This window comes from Lepidothrix coronata, unplaced genomic scaffold (genome assembly GCF_001604755.1).
Source record: "Lepidothrix coronata isolate B3197 unplaced genomic scaffold, Lepidothrix_coronata-1.0 Scaffold329, whole genome shotgun sequence".
In the NCBI taxonomy this organism is placed as follows: domain Eukaryota; kingdom Metazoa; phylum Chordata; class Aves; order Passeriformes; family Pipridae; genus Lepidothrix; species Lepidothrix coronata.
Window position 1 is genome coordinate 306,925 of NW_016690509.1, and position 16,474 is coordinate 323,398.

General features: G+C 60.3%; 2 protein-coding genes across 2 annotated transcripts; both read left to right on the forward strand.

Annotated features, from left to right (window-relative positions):
- The first annotated feature begins 294 nt into the window (after positions 1-294).
- Positions 295-11,797, forward strand: LOC108509014 (inner centromere protein-like). The gene is made up of 20 exons (XM_017838233.1): positions 295-339; positions 501-639; positions 831-944; positions 2,356-3,026; positions 3,922-3,973; positions 4,515-4,548; positions 4,793-4,892; positions 5,508-5,595; positions 6,112-6,247; positions 6,319-6,453; positions 6,904-6,915; positions 7,340-7,449; positions 7,718-7,829; positions 8,551-8,646; positions 8,954-9,078; positions 9,247-9,325; positions 10,151-10,258; positions 10,457-10,573; positions 11,204-11,357; positions 11,549-11,797. The coding sequence occupies exons 1-20, from the start codon at positions 297-299 to the stop codon at positions 11,740-11,742; spliced, it is 2,619 nt and encodes an 872-aa protein (XP_017693722.1). The 5' UTR covers positions 295-296; the 3' UTR covers positions 11,743-11,797.
- Positions 11,798-15,171: 3,374 nt separating this feature from the next.
- Positions 15,172-16,107, forward strand: LRRC55 (leucine rich repeat containing 55). Its single transcript, XM_017838236.1, has 2 exons — positions 15,172-15,784; positions 15,872-16,107. Exons 1-2 carry the CDS (start codon positions 15,172-15,174, stop codon positions 16,105-16,107), a joined length of 849 nt encoding a protein of 282 aa, XP_017693725.1.
- The last annotated feature ends 367 nt before the right edge of the window (positions 16,108-16,474 follow it).

A 16,474-nucleotide genomic window follows, 5' to 3' on the forward strand; every position in this document is an offset into this window, starting at 1 on the left:
GCCGTCCCTGCCAATCACCGCCCGCCGACCGCCGGGACCGCCCTCCCCATTGGCTGCCGGGCTACTCCGGGAACGGCGCAGCACCGCTCTGCTCGCCCGTCTCTATTTCCGTGGAGGACTCGCCTTAGAAGGCGGGCCTTGAAGGGCGGGGATTTAACGGCTTGGGGAGTGACGGACAGGCGCAGCTACCAATAAGAGCAGGGGCGTTCGGAGGGGCGCGCTGCGATTGGTCTGGCCGTGGGGGGATAAATGGGCGGCGGGAGCGGGAGGGCGCAGTTCGAGGGTTCGGTAAGGGGATGAGGGGGAGGCAGGGCTCGGGCCGCCGCCACTGGGCTGGGGGTGAGAGAGGTCCCTCGGGAGTCAAGTTTTGCCCGTACTCGGCACTTAACAGGGTGCCCTGGCTCGTCCTCACACCCACTCGAAGCCCAGTAGTCTTCCTCCTTCCCTCAGGGGGGTGTCCCAGCTGTTCCCTCGCATCGTTCTCTCTCTCTGTGTTGCAGGCAGGGCCATGGCGGAGGGACCGCGGCAGCTGCTGGAGGTGTGCGGGCAGAGGCTGTCCCGCTTCCTTCACGATGCCCAGCACAAGCGCCTGGCCTGGCTGCGGGAGGTGGAGGAGCAGGGCGTGAGGATGCTGGAGAGGTAGGGGCTGCCCCCGAAGGGACCCCAGGGAGTGCCGGCCCTCGGGGCGCTCCCAGCCCCGGGGAGTGAGCTCCCGCCTGGGTGCGGCTGGACACAGGTGTGGGTTTGGGCCTCATCCCTCCTGGCGAGCGACCCTTGTTCCGGGAAGTGGTGTTGGAAGCAACCTGTGCTCTGCCTCTTCTGCTCCACAGCAGCTTCAGGGCAGAGCCTGCGCTCATGCCCAAAACGCCATCGCAGAGGAGGCGTCCCAGGAAAAGGCAGTCCTCCTGCCTCAAGGAGGAAAACAAGGAGCCAAACAGGAGGAGGTAGGTGGGTCAGCTTCTCCTGGCTCTGCCCCATGGTGCTCGAGTGAAACAGAACAGCACCTGCATTCCTGGAGTTAGCGAATAAAAGGAGCACGCTGGGATCCATCACTGTTTGTATCCTGGTGAGAGTTTGGGATAAAGTTGCCTGCTTTCCTTCACTGGTTATAATTAAAGACTAATAAACACTCTACTATCTTGTCTCTTTGGTTTTGGGTTTGTCTCATCGGGTTTGTCTTTTGGCTTGAGGTTGCTACTGGTGTTCACTCCCTAAACCTCTGTGTTGGTGCCTGGAGAACCTGGGAATGGGATGTACTCCCAGCACTGTGTCCAAGCTGGCAGTCAGGGGGGCTCCAAGGGTTTAGTGAGGGGCTGAAGTGGAAATTCCAAGTGGTTTGCTTAGAACCCACCACACCTGAGGCTCCTAAAGCTGCTCTGAAGGGGACAGAGGCTGCCTATGAACAGGAGGGTCTAGGGCAGGGTGTAATTAATTGCGTGGGAAGGCAAGGTGGCTGTGACATTAATTAACTTCCTCGGTGCTGCTGCTCCTGGGCAGCCCACTGTGCCTCTGCTCCCATCCCAGGGCCAGCAGCTGGGTGGCCAAGGTGGCCTTCCCTCTGTGGGAGCACCCGCTGCCAGCGGGACAGGCACTGCAGCCACGGTGGGGTGGGCCAAACCTGACCTGTTGGTGTGCTGTGGCACTAATATCTTGCTAACGGTGCTGAAAAGCCCACAGGAGGAAGAGCTGGAGCTCAGAGACTGTCAGAAAGCAGACAGGGAGGGTGGGGAGAGCAGCAGGAATAGCAGGGGAGCGTGGGAAGCTGGCGTGTGTGAGGGAGGGCAGGAGAAGCAGCGCTGCGGATCGGGGTGGGGAGAGCTCTGAGCCCTGCAGGGAGTGCTCAGGCTGTAACGGGTGCTTCCCCCGGAGAAGGCAAGTCCTGTTTGTGCTTCCCCTCGTTTAAACTTAGTTTGGGAAGATCTGCTGATGCGGCAGGGCGGGTGGGTGGCCGCCAGCAGGGGGGTGAGGTGCAGCGTGTCCCTTTGCGGGCACTGTCCTCTGCCCTGTGCTGCTCCTGGAGGCACTTTACCCCAAACCAAGAGCTGGGTTTAAATACAGCTTTCCCACTGCCGTTTCTCCAGCCTTCACCCTGGATACCCAGCCTGGGCTCTGTCTGTGTGCCACAGCCCCTGTGCGTGAGCTCCTGCCTGGGCCCCTGTGTCCACGTGAGCCAGCCCAGGCTGTGTATCCATGTGCCTCTCCTCAAGGATAGGATGGGCTCTGAGGGGGAATGGTAGAGGGGAGAAGCCAGCAGCAGCTTCACTTCAGAACTTAACATCTGCTTTCCCCCCTAAAACTTAGTTGGGAGTGGGGGAGATTCCTTCATTGCTTCCTTTAAAATGGTTTTCCTTTAAGGTTGTCCCGAAGGAGAAGCGGTGTCAAGCCGGTGTCTTCCAGGCTGAGTTCCCAACGGCACCCGAGCCAAGAGCAGCCCCAGAGCCCTGGCTGTGGGGGAGAGGAGGTGTCTGTGCCCAGATGTGCTCCAGGATCTCAGGCTGGTGTCACGCCCCAGCTCCTGGAACTGCCTGGGAAGCAGCTGGTCGAAGCTTTTGTTCCCTTGGGAAAGCAGGATGGCCAGGACTGTGTCCAGGGTGCTGCTGGAGGTGATGCAGCCGCTCTGGCCATTTTGGGGGAGCACCTGCCAGAGGGGGACGCAGCAGCCGAGCTGCAGGAGGTCTCTGGAGTCGCTGGGATAGCAGCCAAACAACCTGGAAGGGATGGGGAGCGGGAGCCCAGGACAGCAAGCACCTCCACTCCCAAGGCTGCTCGGAATGGAGACCCTGCCACGCTCCAAGGAGATGGATCCCCCCAAGGCCTCGACGAACTGCTCTTCCAGGACTCCGACAGCAAAAGAACAACAGAGAAACCCAGGCTGCGCCGCCGGAGCAGGAGCCGCAGGGCTTCCTTGGCGGAAAAATACTCCTTGTCCAGCCGGAGGGAGAACATGATCCGGAGATCCATCAGCAGGGCCAAGGCGAGGAAGGCGGCGGCGCGAGAGTCCTCCTCGGCCTCCAGCAGAGTGAGCTGTGAGTCCCTGCTCATCCCTGGTGGATCTGGCTCCCTGGAGTCTCCTTGTCCCGGCCCTTGTGGGTTCCTGGGGTGCAGGTACCGGGGCTGGAGTTGGGGTGCACAGGTTGGGAACGGGCAAAAAAACCCACGGTCGTGGAAGGGAGAACGTGGTTCGAGCCACGTGTGCCTTCGGATCAGGAGAGACTGCTGCGTTCCCCGGGGAGGGGCTTTAATTTATGGCTTCTGCCAGCTCTCTGAAAAATCAATAGGGCTGAAAGTCTGCAGCCCTTAAATGAGCAGAGGAGCTGAAATGCTTTTTGGGAGAGGATAGAGACCCAAATTAGCAGCATCCCCAGAGGAACAGGGCTCAGGAACCCAGGCTGTTCCTGGAAGCACTGAACTCTTTGTATCCTCTGTTCCCACTGCTCCTGGCAGGGTTTGGCTGTTTGGACTTTCCAAAAGCGTTGCTGCTGCAGGCAGATGAGCTGTGATGGAGCACGGAGGCCTCTGGAATTCAGCTTTGTCAGCCTTGAGTCACGCTGTATCCAGGCATTTGTTACAACACTTGGAGCGAAGGGGTGTGATTTGGGGGTGGAATCAGCCTGAAATCAGCCCAAACCCCCCAGATCCCTGCACTGGAGCGTGTGGGGAGGCAGGAGCTGCAGCCAATGGCCTGGGAATGCTGGCTGTGACACAGGCAGCCCGAGCAGGCTGCAGGCACTGGAGCTGCTGCCTCAGTGCTGTGCCTTCCCAGCCCACTCCAGTTTGTCAGTGGCACTCGAGGGAGGTGTGGTGCTGGTGTGGAAAGCTGAGCAATCCGTGTTCCTGGGAGGAAACCTGCACTCCTCCACGCACACACCATTGGGAGCCTGGGAATGAACTCCCCAACCCCACTTATGCTTTTCTCTGCAGGTCAGAGCTCCTTAGAGGTTTTCATGGAAGAAGACGTGACCGGCGGCACGAGGTGAGGCTGCCACGTAAAGCAGGTGGGAAGGGATCCCAGAATTCCCTGCAAGGACACTCTTTGGGTGGCTTTTGTCACAGGTTTTTGTGAGGGGCTGTTCAGGTGCTGCTGTCGTCTGGTGCTGGCTGATATTTTAGGTTGTGCTGCTCGGGCACAGCGAGGTTAAACCCTGCACTGGGGTGGGCAGTTTGCTGGCACTGTGTGTCCAGGGATTCCTGGAATTCCTGGCTGCCACCAGCCCCTGAATGCTGGGATGCTGGCAGTCAATCAGCTCTGCTCTAGCTGGAGAGAGGGCAGGTAAGGCTCACCCCAAGGCTGACAGAGCTCCCTCTTTACCTGCTACCTAAGGCTGAAGCTAGTTATGCTCACTAGCACAGTGGGATGGTCCCTCAGAGGAATTTACAGCCCAGCCTCCGTGTGTCTGGGCTGGGATAGCCTCAGGATGTGCTTAGGTTTACCTGCAACTTCCCTTGGGGTCCCACACGCACCTGTAACTCACCTTCAGGGAGCTGAAATAATGAAAACAGCTTTTCCTTTGCAGGCCCGAGCTGGAGCTGAACCCCCCAGGGGAAAAGGTGAGTTGGAAGGAACAACCTACGGACTGTCTGGATACCTTCTTGCTGAGTCAGCACCTTCCCCGAGGTTGTCACTGGAGGCAGGGGTGTGGCTGGTGTCCCTGAAACGAGCCAGCACAGCCCTTGCTGGGAGGGGAGCAGATCCTATTCGAGCAGTTGGCTTTCCCAGGGCAGGAGGTCCACAGTAGCCTCGTTCCTTGGAGCAGCTGTGCTAAGGGGAATGTTTTTTCTCCTTTCCCTGCAGGCTCCCGAGGACGCCCTCGTTCCAAGCAAAAGCCCCCGAGCCGCCAGCCCTCCGGCACAGCCCCCGTCCCACCCCGAGCAGCAGGCAGGGAATGCTGCAGGTGACTCTGAGCTGCTCTGACCGGGGTCAGCAGGTTCCTGGGAGATCTGGGGGTTGTGCTGAAACCTCTGATCAGTCAGGGAAGCTTTCCAAGTAAACTTTTGATCTCCTAAAGAGATGAGACATTAGTTAGGGGGGGGCAAGGACGTCTAAATGTGCCCAGGCCTTGAGACAAACTCTGTCCTGTCCAGCTTCAGCCTCTGATAAGTGAGCAAAGACACTTGTGAAGGAGCTCCCAGAGCTGGAATCTTCTGCAGAGTGTCATGGCCCTTCCCCCTGGGTTTGTGTTATTATGTGAGGATTTACAGGTCCCATTTGTTTTCTGTGCCTCTGAGCAAGGGGAGGGGAGATCTGGGCTTTTTTTTTTTTTTTTGTTCCCTGTAGGAGCTGCAGGGTCTAACAAGAGTCCCTGGATGCCTTTGGGTGGGGTGGTGCCTGGGCAGAAGGGGTTGTGCAGGTGTGTCCCACAGGGTACCTGCACAACATGATGTTCCAGGTGGCTATCCAGGCTCCAGTTTCTCCATTCAGTTATGTGCCACGGGGATCTGGGCACAGAGAGCTGGAGATGAGAGCAGGATGCCTCGCACGTGGCACGGAATCCAAGTTTTTTCCACAGGAAGCCATGTAAATCCCAGCAGTGAACCCCAGAAGAACCAGGAGTCACCCCACTGTGCCAAGTCCCGGGAGGGTCCCTCCCCTATCTGGTAGGAGACACTGCAAGGAGCAGGGATGAGCCAGGGGTTGGGAAGGACTCAGACCTGGCCTCTGAAGTCATTTGTGTTAAACAGCTTTAGGGGTTTCCCTGCTTTCTCTCCCACACTCCCAGCGTGGCTCTGAAATCCCCTTTTGGCCAGATCCCGTGTCCTGGAAGTTCCTTGTGACTTTTGGAGCCTCGTTTGGCTCTGGGACCGGGTCTGGCACGGGGAGCAGCACCTGAGGTCCTGCACAGACAAGCAGAGGTGACACACATAGCAGAGTGAGCTGGGAGGTGGCCCTGAGGGTTCCTGAGGGGGTGGTCCCAGAGCAGGTGACTGACCTGGTTATTTAGGACTGCATTAGGGTCTGGAATATGTGACGTGTCTCCTGGAATATGTGACCTATCTCTTCACTGCATGTTGCTGGGGTCTCACGTGAGGCTTTAGGGGGAAGCACATAATAGCCAAGGAATGCTTCCAGGGAGTGTGACAGTCACCTAATGTCCCTCTTGCTGATGCCACCAGGACTAGAGGCTACAAGCAAGCCCTGGGTGTCCTGTGGCACGGGCAGCAGCCAGGGGGCCACGTCCTCTCCCCTTCGGATGACAAGCACAAGACCTCAGCCAGCCAGGCTCCGTCGTCACCCTCTCCGGCCAGCAAGGTGAGGAAGGTGAGTGGTGCCACAGCCCTGTGCCCTCTGTCCCGGGCAGGCTCTGAGCTCTCTCCCTGCAGGTTGTGAAGCCTCTGAAGAACTTCCTTCAGGCCGTGCAGCGGAACCAGCTGCTGCCAAGCTCGGGTCCCACGGGGCGAGGGGGTGGCATCAAGGACTTCATCAAGCGTAACACTCCCACCCGGCCCAACCTGAAGGTGAGTCCTCTCTCACCCTCTGGGTGGTGGCAGGAGGGACTGCCTGCTTAGAAAAGCATAAGCCTGCTCCTGGCTCAGGAAAAGTGCAGATCCTGGGAGAAACCTGGCCTTGGGATTCTCCATCAGACTCCCTGAGGAAGGGAGGGGGCTTTTAGCCCCAGCTGCCAAACCTTCCTCACGTGCAGAGGAACCCCAGCTGCTCTGCCTGTGGTCAGCAGAAACAACCCATGCTATTCTGGGACTGCTGATCCCTAAGAAAGTCTGAAGCTTTTCTTTGCAGTGGGAATTGTCCGGCGTTTTTGGCCACTGCAGGGCTGACAGGCAGTGTGGGGTCGGGCTCTGCCACGTACCTGGTGTGAGCTGCAGCTGAGAACGGGGTGCACGTGCCCTGTGAGGGGGTTTGGGCGTTACTTCCAGACCTTTAATCGTGTTTATGTGCCTTCTCCACAGGGCGACTTCGTTGTAAGTGATGACACCTGGGGCTGGATGATCCTGCCGGCCCCGGGCACTGCCCACACCCTCCCCTCTCACCTGGTGTCCATCAGCCCTCTGGCCACACCGGGAATTGGCCACACCTGTGGTGAGGTGGCAGGATCTCCGGGGGCCGGGCACTGCTGGGAGCTTCTGATCTCTGAGCAAGGATGCACTGTGCTCCCTCTCCACCACCCTCCTGGGTCGGGGAATTCTCTGCAGCCAAAGGACTGAGGTTTTTCTCTCCTGTACTTGTGACCCCTCTGCTCTCACTGGATAATCCCTGTTGCCAAACCTGTCTTGTCTTCCCTGCTCCATGCCCCAGCATGCGGGTGAATGGCTCTGACAGTGACTGTGTGTACCAGGGAGAAACAGCCCCCAGCACCTGGTACAGTGCAAACCCTTCTCCCTCCAGGAGAAGGAGCGGCAGAGACTGGAGAACCTCCGGAAGAAACAGGAGGCTGAGGAACAGAGGAAGAAGAAGGTGGAGGAGGAGAAGAGACGGCGGCAGGCAGAAATGAAGCAGTGAGTCGGGTGCCTTTCTCCCTGGTCGGCACAGACCTGCCTCGTGCCTCCCCCTTGGGATGAGCATTTTGGGAGCTGTGCTGCCTGGGCACCTCCTGACTCCTGGAGGTGCAAAGGCACCTGCTCGTGTCCCACCTTCCCACGGAGTGGAGCTGGGGCCAAGCTTTGCCAGAGCAGGTTCGGCGGGGCAGCTCTTCCCCCAGTTACCCTCACCCTGTGATGGAGCAGGCAGAGCTGACAGCTCCCCTCTTGCCCTTGTGCTGCCCAGGAAGCGGGAAGAGCGCCTGAGGAAGGCCCTGCAGGCTCGTGAGAGGGTGGAACAGATGGAGGAAGAGAAGAAAAAGCGGATGGAGCAGAAGCTCCTGCAGAGCGACGAGAAGGTGGGGAGGCTGAGCAGGGTCTGGGCCTCCTGGTGTGAGCAGAGCACTGGTGGGATCAGGGCAGCTGCTGGGGGTGACAGATCAGTGATGGGTAAAGTGCATCAGAGCTGCCAGAATTCTGTCTGACAGGGGAGGGCTTTTGTTCTCCAGCCCTCTGCACATTCCTGTTGTGACAGGCTGCGTTCACGGTGCTCTGGATTTAGGGAATGTGGCAGCACCTGCTTGCCCTGGGCACAGCCCTGCAGGTGACAGCCTCACCTGGTCCCCACACGCAGAGTGTGAGGGATGGTGAGGCCACAGGGTGTGCAGGGGGTGTCTGTGACTCAGCTGGGGGGTGCAGTTGGGTCAGGTTTGGGATTCAGAGCCTGGCTTGGCCCTTTTTTGGGGGGCAGGCAGGTGAGGAGCTGGCTGAGCTGGTGGGCAGGGCTGAGGGAGCTGTGCCTGATGGCCCAGAGCCCGAGCAGCCTCTGGGAGGGTCCTGACTGCTCATTTTGGGGTGGACTGAATTGACCTTTGGAAAGGGTCAGCCTTGGAAAACAAGGGATCGTGCTCCTTCCAGCCTTTCCCAAAAGCACACCCAGCCCTCGCTGGTCCCGCTGCTGGGCGCTGGGTCCTCGGACTCCTTACAGGACCTGGAATATCCCAGGCTCCAGACCTCCCTCCAAGGCTGTGAGGGGAGTCCAGGGGGTGGTGGACCCTTTCCCAGGTGTTCACCTCACAGGTGCGAGAAGAGAAGGTGGCAGAGGAGCGGAGCAAGAGGAAAACGCTGAAGAAACCCGGGGAGGCGGATGCGCGGAAGCAGAAAGCTCTGAGGGGGGTAAGAGCAGCTCAGCTCCCTCCTGCACGTGGAAAAGGACAGGGATGGGAGGGACCCACTGTGCTGTTGTGGCTGGTGGGACAGGCACAGGTCATTGCCCTCTTGCTGCAGGGATTTTGGGGTCCGGGCTGCCGGATCTCTGCCCAGGCAGCTGAGGTTGGGTTGGGACACAAGGGAGAGACGTCCCAGCTGGTGGACAGGCACGGGAGCAAAGGTGAGCTCTGACCTGCTCAGGTTGTCTCAGAGCGTTTGCTTCTTCCCACCTGAGCTGGAGGTGCTTACAGGGCTTTTCTTCTTTCTTCTTCAGGAAGAAAACGAGCAGCAGGAACCACTGCAGAAAAGGAGAGAGGACGAAGCAAAGGGAAAAGGGAAGAAAGTCTTGGAACTGAAGAATCTCCTAGAGCAACAGCAGGTGGAAAAAGCGAAGGAGAGGTGCGAGCAGGGCATTGGCCACGGGCACAGGGAAGCAGTGAATGTGAATGTGGTGTTGGAACCGGGCTGTGGGGCTGCCTGGAGATTGGGGTGCTGGGGCAGGAGGCTGTAAGAATGGGGGGGGGCCAGATGGGCATACTTCCTTCTCTAAATTCCCTTTTTCCCCAGGGATCCCAAGCAGCGAGGGAAGGAGAAGCCCCCCCAGGCACAGCTGGAGCCAGCAGTGTTGGCTGACAAGACCACCAAGGTGGGGTTGGAGTGCTCTGGGAGCAGCCTCTCTGCAGCACACAGAGCACACAGGCTGGGTTTGGGATCAGATGTTTTCCAAGTGCTGTGTTGCTGGGATAGTATTTAGAGGATCAAATAACAATCAAAATAATGACTGCTCTTGCACAGAGTCTTAATTGCTGCTAAGTTGTTGGGGGTTCCCTGGCTGGCAGGTGAGCCCTCAGCTGTGTCAGGAGACGGTGACAGCCGTGAAATGGCACTTGGATGAGCACCTCAAAGGGCAATCACTGATCCTGAAATGAATATGGAAATTGGATATTTGTTTCTGTTTCCCTGCCACATTCCCTCACCGTGCCTGGAGGATGTGACACACCCCCCCCAAAAACCAAACCTCAGGTGCCACACAGCTCTGTGTCACCTCATTTGCACCCACACAAAGAATGTTGGGGCTTAAAGTCGGGGCCATTTGTCTCAAAATATCACAGTAACATTTCTCTTCTGCTCTCTGCTCTTAAAGTAACTCCTTCGTTAGTGGAAAATAAGTGCCCCAAGTGGTCCCTCTTCTGCAGGATAAATTCTCCCTCCTGTGTCTGCTCCTGCTGCTCTCCCTCACTTGGTCCCTGGCATTTGGACTCCCCTGTGCTGTACAAATTTAATATAAGGTCTGAATCCTCCCTGTGCTGCCAGCAGCAGGGCCAGAGTGTGACCCTGGCAAAGCTCCTCCAGGCAGGAGAAAGTGGATCAAACTCCATGTACTGAACAGTAGGGGAGGGGAAACCCTGGGAAAGGGGGTTTGGGTTGAAAAGGAACTTGAGCAGTGAATTTTTTTTTCCCTCTCTATTAGGGGAAAGAGAACCCCAAAGAGTTACCCCTGGGGCCTGGGCAGGAGAAGAGAGATGAGCAACCAGGATCCATTTTCCCAGCTCTTAACACCTGGCTCCAAGTGATGAAAGTGAGTGTGAGCTCTGGGGAGCTGGGCTGGACCTGAGCAGGGACGGGAGTCTTGGCTTTGGGGTTATTTCTGCAGGAAAAGGCGCAGAGGGGACTGAGGGTTGGGTCTTGCCAGAGCTGCTGAGTACACAGCTCCATTCCAGAGGCAGCCTGGCTGCTCTGCCCGGGCGAGGAACGACTTAATTCCCGTGTCTTACAGGAGGCAGATGGTCAGCAGCAGCAGCTGGGAGAAGAGAAAAAGCCCAAACCACCACCAGCAGCAGCAGCAGCAGCTGCGAGTGCTGCCCCCAGCACGTGGCTGAGCAAAGCCGTGAAGGTGAGCCCTGGCCCCCGCCAGCCGTGGCTCATTAGCCCCCGCCGCCCGGAGCCACCGCGGAGCTCGGCACGGGGAACCCGAAGGAAAAAAACAAGTGGTTTGTGGGGAGGGAGGGGGAGAAAAAAAAAAAAAAAGATGCGGCGGAAAGATGCTGGAAGCGACCACAGGATGGCAGCAGGTCCTGAGGCGACATCCCGCCGGGAGCGGCCCCGGGCAGCGCGGCTGTGCCGGCTGGAGCCGCGGAGCCTTCCGTCGGGAGAGGAGAAGGCTGCTCGGAGCTGGGCTCGAGCGCTGCCTCGGGCCGGCAATCTTGCCTTGGAGCTGCGGGCTCCATCCTGGCTCGTGTCAGAGCTCCAGGGAGGGAAAAGCGAACAGGTTTGGGTGTGGAGACATACTGAGTGCTGAGACACACACACACAGGGTGCTCTTCCGAGGTTTTCCCACAGAAACCAGGAGGGGTTGAGAGCAGGGAGCCCACTGAGTTTTGTGTTGGTACAGGATTTGAGCACTTTGGGGCTCCGGGGGCCATCCCACTGGGCTCTGGTGTCCATCCTGCCCAGCCAGGCTGGCTGTCCTGCCCCAGGGAAGTGCCGCTTCCTTTGCTCATCACTGCTCTCTCCACAGTTCCAGAAATCCCTCTCCACATCCTGCCTCGGGCCCCCCAAGGGCATGCAGGGACTCGGATCCCCCACAGCTGAGAACGACTACGGGCTGGACCTGAACAGCGACGACTCCACGGACGACGAGAACGACCCTCGGAAGCCCGTCCCTGCCTGGGCTGAAGGTAGGTGCTGGCTCCGGGGTGGTTTTTTTTTCCTTTCCCAGCCTCACCTGGAGCCGTCCCAAAGCGCAGTCCAGGAGTGTGTGTGGCTCCAGTGGGGAGGGGACAGCCCCAGTGCCCGAGGGAAAGAGCAACGCCCGGCCCCTGAGGTTAAGCAGGGCACATCCACGTGTCCGATATGCATTTCCCCCCAGGGACACAGCTCCACCAGGCCGTCCTGCACCAGTACTACCACCCTGTGGACGTGGATGCGCTGTTTGGGGCCATCCCCAGCCCCCAGCTGGAGCACATCTTCTACAAGAGCAAGCCCCGCTACTTCAAGCGCACCAGCTCGGCCGTGTGGCACTCGCCGCCCGGCCCCAGCCCCTCCTGCACCTTGCAGAGCTGAGCCAAGACAGGAGAGGGGGTTTTAGGGCATCCACGTGTGTTTTACTTATCCCGTATTTACGGTTTTAACTTACTTTTATTTTTTTGTTGTTGTTGTTGTTGCAAAAATAAAAGTGTTTAGTGAAATCCAGCGCTCTCTGTGTCTCCTTTCTCCTGCCTGGGTAGCTGATTCCAGACCAATAACTGTATGGACTCACAATCATCCCTGGGGGTCCCTTCCAACTCAGAATCTTCTGTGATCCTGACTTAACTGTGGTTTCTGCAAGGCAAGATGCAGAGATATGTTATGCCCCATTTCCTATTCCCTCAGGATCTTCCCTCACACAAGAAAGCTTGGAAATTGCTGTAGGGAAGACTAGATTCTTTCAATCACCCTGAGGGGACAGTGTTTTCACAACCCTATTTCTACATGTTTACTGTATTTATGTATATTTCTATGTATGTATATAGATAAATATCTCTGATAGACATAAATATGTATAGACATATACATATATATAGACATATATATTTACTACCTCTATTTATTATGTGCAAGTCCTCTTCCTTCATGAATTCCTGTGCCTCCTTATTACTTGGAGCCAGAATCCTTTTCCTGCTGTTAGAAAAACTCTCCCTGGACAGTTTAAGCAGCCTCTTCACCCTTCTCTTCTAATAGAAAAAGGAAGCCTAGGCTTCCTTTCTTCTGTGTCCTTTTTTCCCAGGAGACTTCAGTGTATGGCCAGGCTTGGGCAGGAGGTGGGTTTATTTGGGAATGGGGGCTTGGGCAGGAGGTGGGTTTATTTGGGAATGGGGGCTTGGGAAAGGTAAGAGGGTGTGATGGTTCCCGGGGGGCTCCTGCCTGGGACCAACACCTTTGACCTCTCCTCAGCAGCAGATCTACAACCATCCCTCTCCTTCTCTCCTCCTCTCCCAAGCCTGAATGCACAGGGATTGACTGGAGTGGTGATGGACTGCAAGAGATAAGGCCCTGGCTGTAAGGCAGAATTATGGAGTCAGGATCCTTGGAGCCATCCCGGCTCCTGGGGCCTCTGCCAAAAAGGGCTGGAAGCACTTGGAGTGCTCACCCCAAGAGCCAGTGCATGCCCAAGGGGGCTTTTGTCCCAGGAATGCTGTTTGGCTGGGGCTGGGATACCGCAGGGGCTCTGTGGGTGAGGTGGGGAGGGCAGCCAAGGTCCTTCCCACCCTGGAGGTGAACATCCCTGGCTCCCTCAGGGATGCTGCGGCGCCCACGTGGCCGCGTCCACAGGGGGTTTGGCGAGGGGGGACGTGAGCCCTACTGCAGCCGAGCCCCGGCCGGGACAATTTCCCGGTTAATTTGTTGCCAACAGAGCCTGGAACACCGGGGGGAGTGGAAAAAACCTCTGTGCCAACAGCTGCTGGGAGGGAGCTGCTGCCAGCTCCGGCCGGAGCGCTAATGAGGCGTCTGTGCTGCAGCTGGTTCCGGGCACCGTGCGCGGCTCCCGCGGCTCCTGGAGCCCGCTGGGAACCCGGGCCTCGAGCTCCTGCAGCTCCCAGGAGCTCACCAGGAGCCCGAGCCTGGAGCGGTGCCCGTTAATGCCACCCCGGGGAAGGCGGCTGTGCCGTCTGTCTGCCAGCACCGCGCCGGGGAGGATCCATCCCGTGGGATGCGGGGAGCAAAAGGCCCCCAAGCGCCGGGATGGGGGCTGCTGGTGCCAGCTGGGAAAAGGAGCAGCTCCATGAAATCAGCGGGAGATAATTAAGCAGGGATCCCCCAGGCTTGGGCAGGCTGGGTGTGGAAGTGCCTCCTTCCCAGAAACCCCAGAGCCACGGTGTTGCAGTGTTCCCAGAGCAAACCGTGGGCATCCCTGTGATCCCACAGGGCCGTTCTCCAGTGGGAGGGGGCAGGTGGCTGAACCCGCTGCACCCCCCCAACAGAGAAGGGAAAGGGAATGTTTCAGCTCGCATGGAGCAAAACAATCCATGTCAACCTGAGGCATTTTCCGGGGCTGTGAGCACAGCAGGGAGACAGGAGGGTGCTGGTGCTTCCCTTGGATCACAGCCCTCTCCTTGCATCCTGGTGCTCCCTTTGGATCCCAGAGCTCCCTTTGGATCCCAGCTGCCTCGTTTCTCCCCTCTGCCGACACGTCATCTGTTTCTGTTTTCAGCACCCGGGAACCCCTGATTCACCCCATCCCACGGGGACGCTTCCCAGGGCCGGGAGAGTGCGGGAGGGCTGGGGACGGGGTCGGGAGGGGCAGGATGCCACCCTTTTTCCCACTCCTCCCCTGCCGGGTGCCTGGGCCGTGCGGGTGTGGGTGCCCCAGCCTGGGCAGGGGCTCCCTGGGGTGGGGCCATCTCCGCCCGCCGCCGTCTCCCTGGCTCGGCGGCTCCGCATCCCGCTCTCCTGTTGCTCAGAGATGTGGAGGCAGTTGCTAAGAGACACCGACACGTCAGTATCTGGCCCTAAGGAAAAAAAGAGGAAAAAAAAAAAAAAAGAGACAGAGAAAGAGAGAGACAAGGGAGGACGAGGAGGAGGAGGGGAGGAAGGAGGTGGGGAAAGACCTGCTCCCATCGCCAGGCTCGCAGCAGCCTTGGCCGCCGCTGCCGGAGCCCTGCTCACGACTTTGCGGCCTCTGAGGTGTGGGTGACCGCTGGGACCCCCCACATCACTCCCTGGAGCCCCCCACATCACCGTCCAGGACCCTCACATCACCGCAGGGAGCCAGGCCCTGCTCCCCCCTGGCCAGTGAGTACCCCGGGGGACCCCAGCCCTGCCGGAGGGGTTGGGAGGCTGTCGGGATGGGGATGGCTGGGGTAAGGCGGGGTGGTGGGAGAGGATGGAGCTGGGAGGGTGTGGGCGAGGGAGGATGGAGCAGACATGGTCAGGTGGCAGGGGGCCGAGATCAGGCCTGGGGGGACCCTGGGTGGGAGCTGGGCATGGAGGTCTCCCCCCAGGAGGGAGGTGGGGAGGGTGTCCGCTGCACTAGGCTGAGCTGGTGTCGGCGTGGGGTTGACAGGGGGTTGGCAGGAGGCTGTGGAGCAGCACCTCCACTCTGCCCACCACCAGCCAGGACGGGCTGGCCAAGGTCAGGGGGGCTGGAGGGCTCTGTTCTGGCTGAAATCCCCAAGGGGGTATTGGAGGAGCGAGGTGACCGTGGCACGAGGGGCGTGGGGAGGGCCTGGGTGCCCCACAGGCCACTCCAGCTGCACCAGCCACGGCCTCCTCGGCAGGGGCGTGCGGCCGGCACGGCTTCCTCCCGCTCCTCTTCCTCGCAGGCAGCCGGTGACGGCCGTGCCGGTGCCCCCGGCGGGGTTCGCGTGCCCGCCGGATGCCGCCGGGACGGCGGGAGCATCGCCGTGACCGCTGCGAGCCGGGCCCCGCGACCGGCCGCCGGCTGAGCCCCGGGCGTTGAGCGGGCGGGCGGGATGGCCCCCGGCACCCCGTGAGGGTCGGGCCCGCGAGGCCATGCTGCTGGGCCCCTGGCTGGTGGCGGCGGCGGCGGCGGTGGCGGCGGCGGCCGGCGCGGGCTGCCCGGTGCTGTGCAGCTGCCGCGGGCAGGCGGTGGACTGCAGCGGGCAGCGGCTCTTCTCCGTGCCCCCCGAGCTGCCGCTGGACACCGGGAACCTGAGCCTGGCGCACAACCGCATCTCCAGCATCCCGCCGGGCTACCTGGGCTGCTACGGGCAGCTGCGCGCCCTCGACCTGCGCAACAACTCGCTGGCGGCGCTGCCGGCGGGGCTGTTCCGCGGCGCCCGGCGCCTGGCGCACCTGGACCTCAGCTACAACAACTTCAGCCTGGTGCCCGCCGACATGTTCCGCGAGGCCAGCGGGCTCCTGCGCCTCGACCTCAGCCACAACCCGGGGCTGCGCCGCGTCCACCCCCAGGCCTTCCGCGGGCTGGCCCAGCTGCGCGAGCTGGACCTGAGCTACGGCGGGCTGGCGGCCATCAGCCTCGACGCCCTCGAGGGGCTGCCCGGGCTGGTGGGGCTGCGCCTGGGGGGCAACCCCTGGCTCTGCGGCTGCGCCATGGAGCCCCTCCTCAAGTGGCTGCGGGGCCGCATCCAGCGCTGCGCCTCGGGTAGGTGCCGCCAGACCCTCCGACCCCCACCCCCGTCCCGGGGGCCGGCGGCCGGTCTAAAGCCATGCTCCCCCCCCCATCCCGCAGATTCGCAGCAGGCCGAGTGCTGGGCCCCCCCTGAGGTGGCGGGGGCCCCCCTGCTCTCGCTGACGGAGGAGAGTTTCCAGGCCTGCCACCTCACGCTGACGCTGGACGACTATCTCTTCATCGCCTTCGTCGGCTTCGTCGTCTCCATCGCCTCGGTGGCCACCAACTTCCTGCTGGGCATCACGGCCAACTGCTGCCACCGCTGGAGCAAGGCCAGCGAGGACGAGGATGTCTAGGTACCGCTGCCGCCACCGCCGCCGATGGACCCCCGCCCCGGCCACCCCCTGGCCCGGCCGCCCCCGCGGGGACACCGGACTGTGCCTTGTCCTCGTCCCCTCCCGCCGCCCCCTGCGCCAGGGTGGCCCTCGAGACGCCGGGGACACCAGGGGACAGACCCGCTTCCTTTTGCCCCAAAATGGGGAGTTTTTGCCCCTGCCCCCCCCATCACCGTGAGCTTGGACCCCCTCCCGTTCCCACTGCCCAGGACTGACGGAGGCAGCGGCTTGGGGGTCCCGAGGAAGTGACCCCTCACCTCCGCCTGGGAGAGACAGAGACCCCAAAAGCTGTGTGTGCCTGGGGAGACTGAGGAAGTCCCTGCTTGCA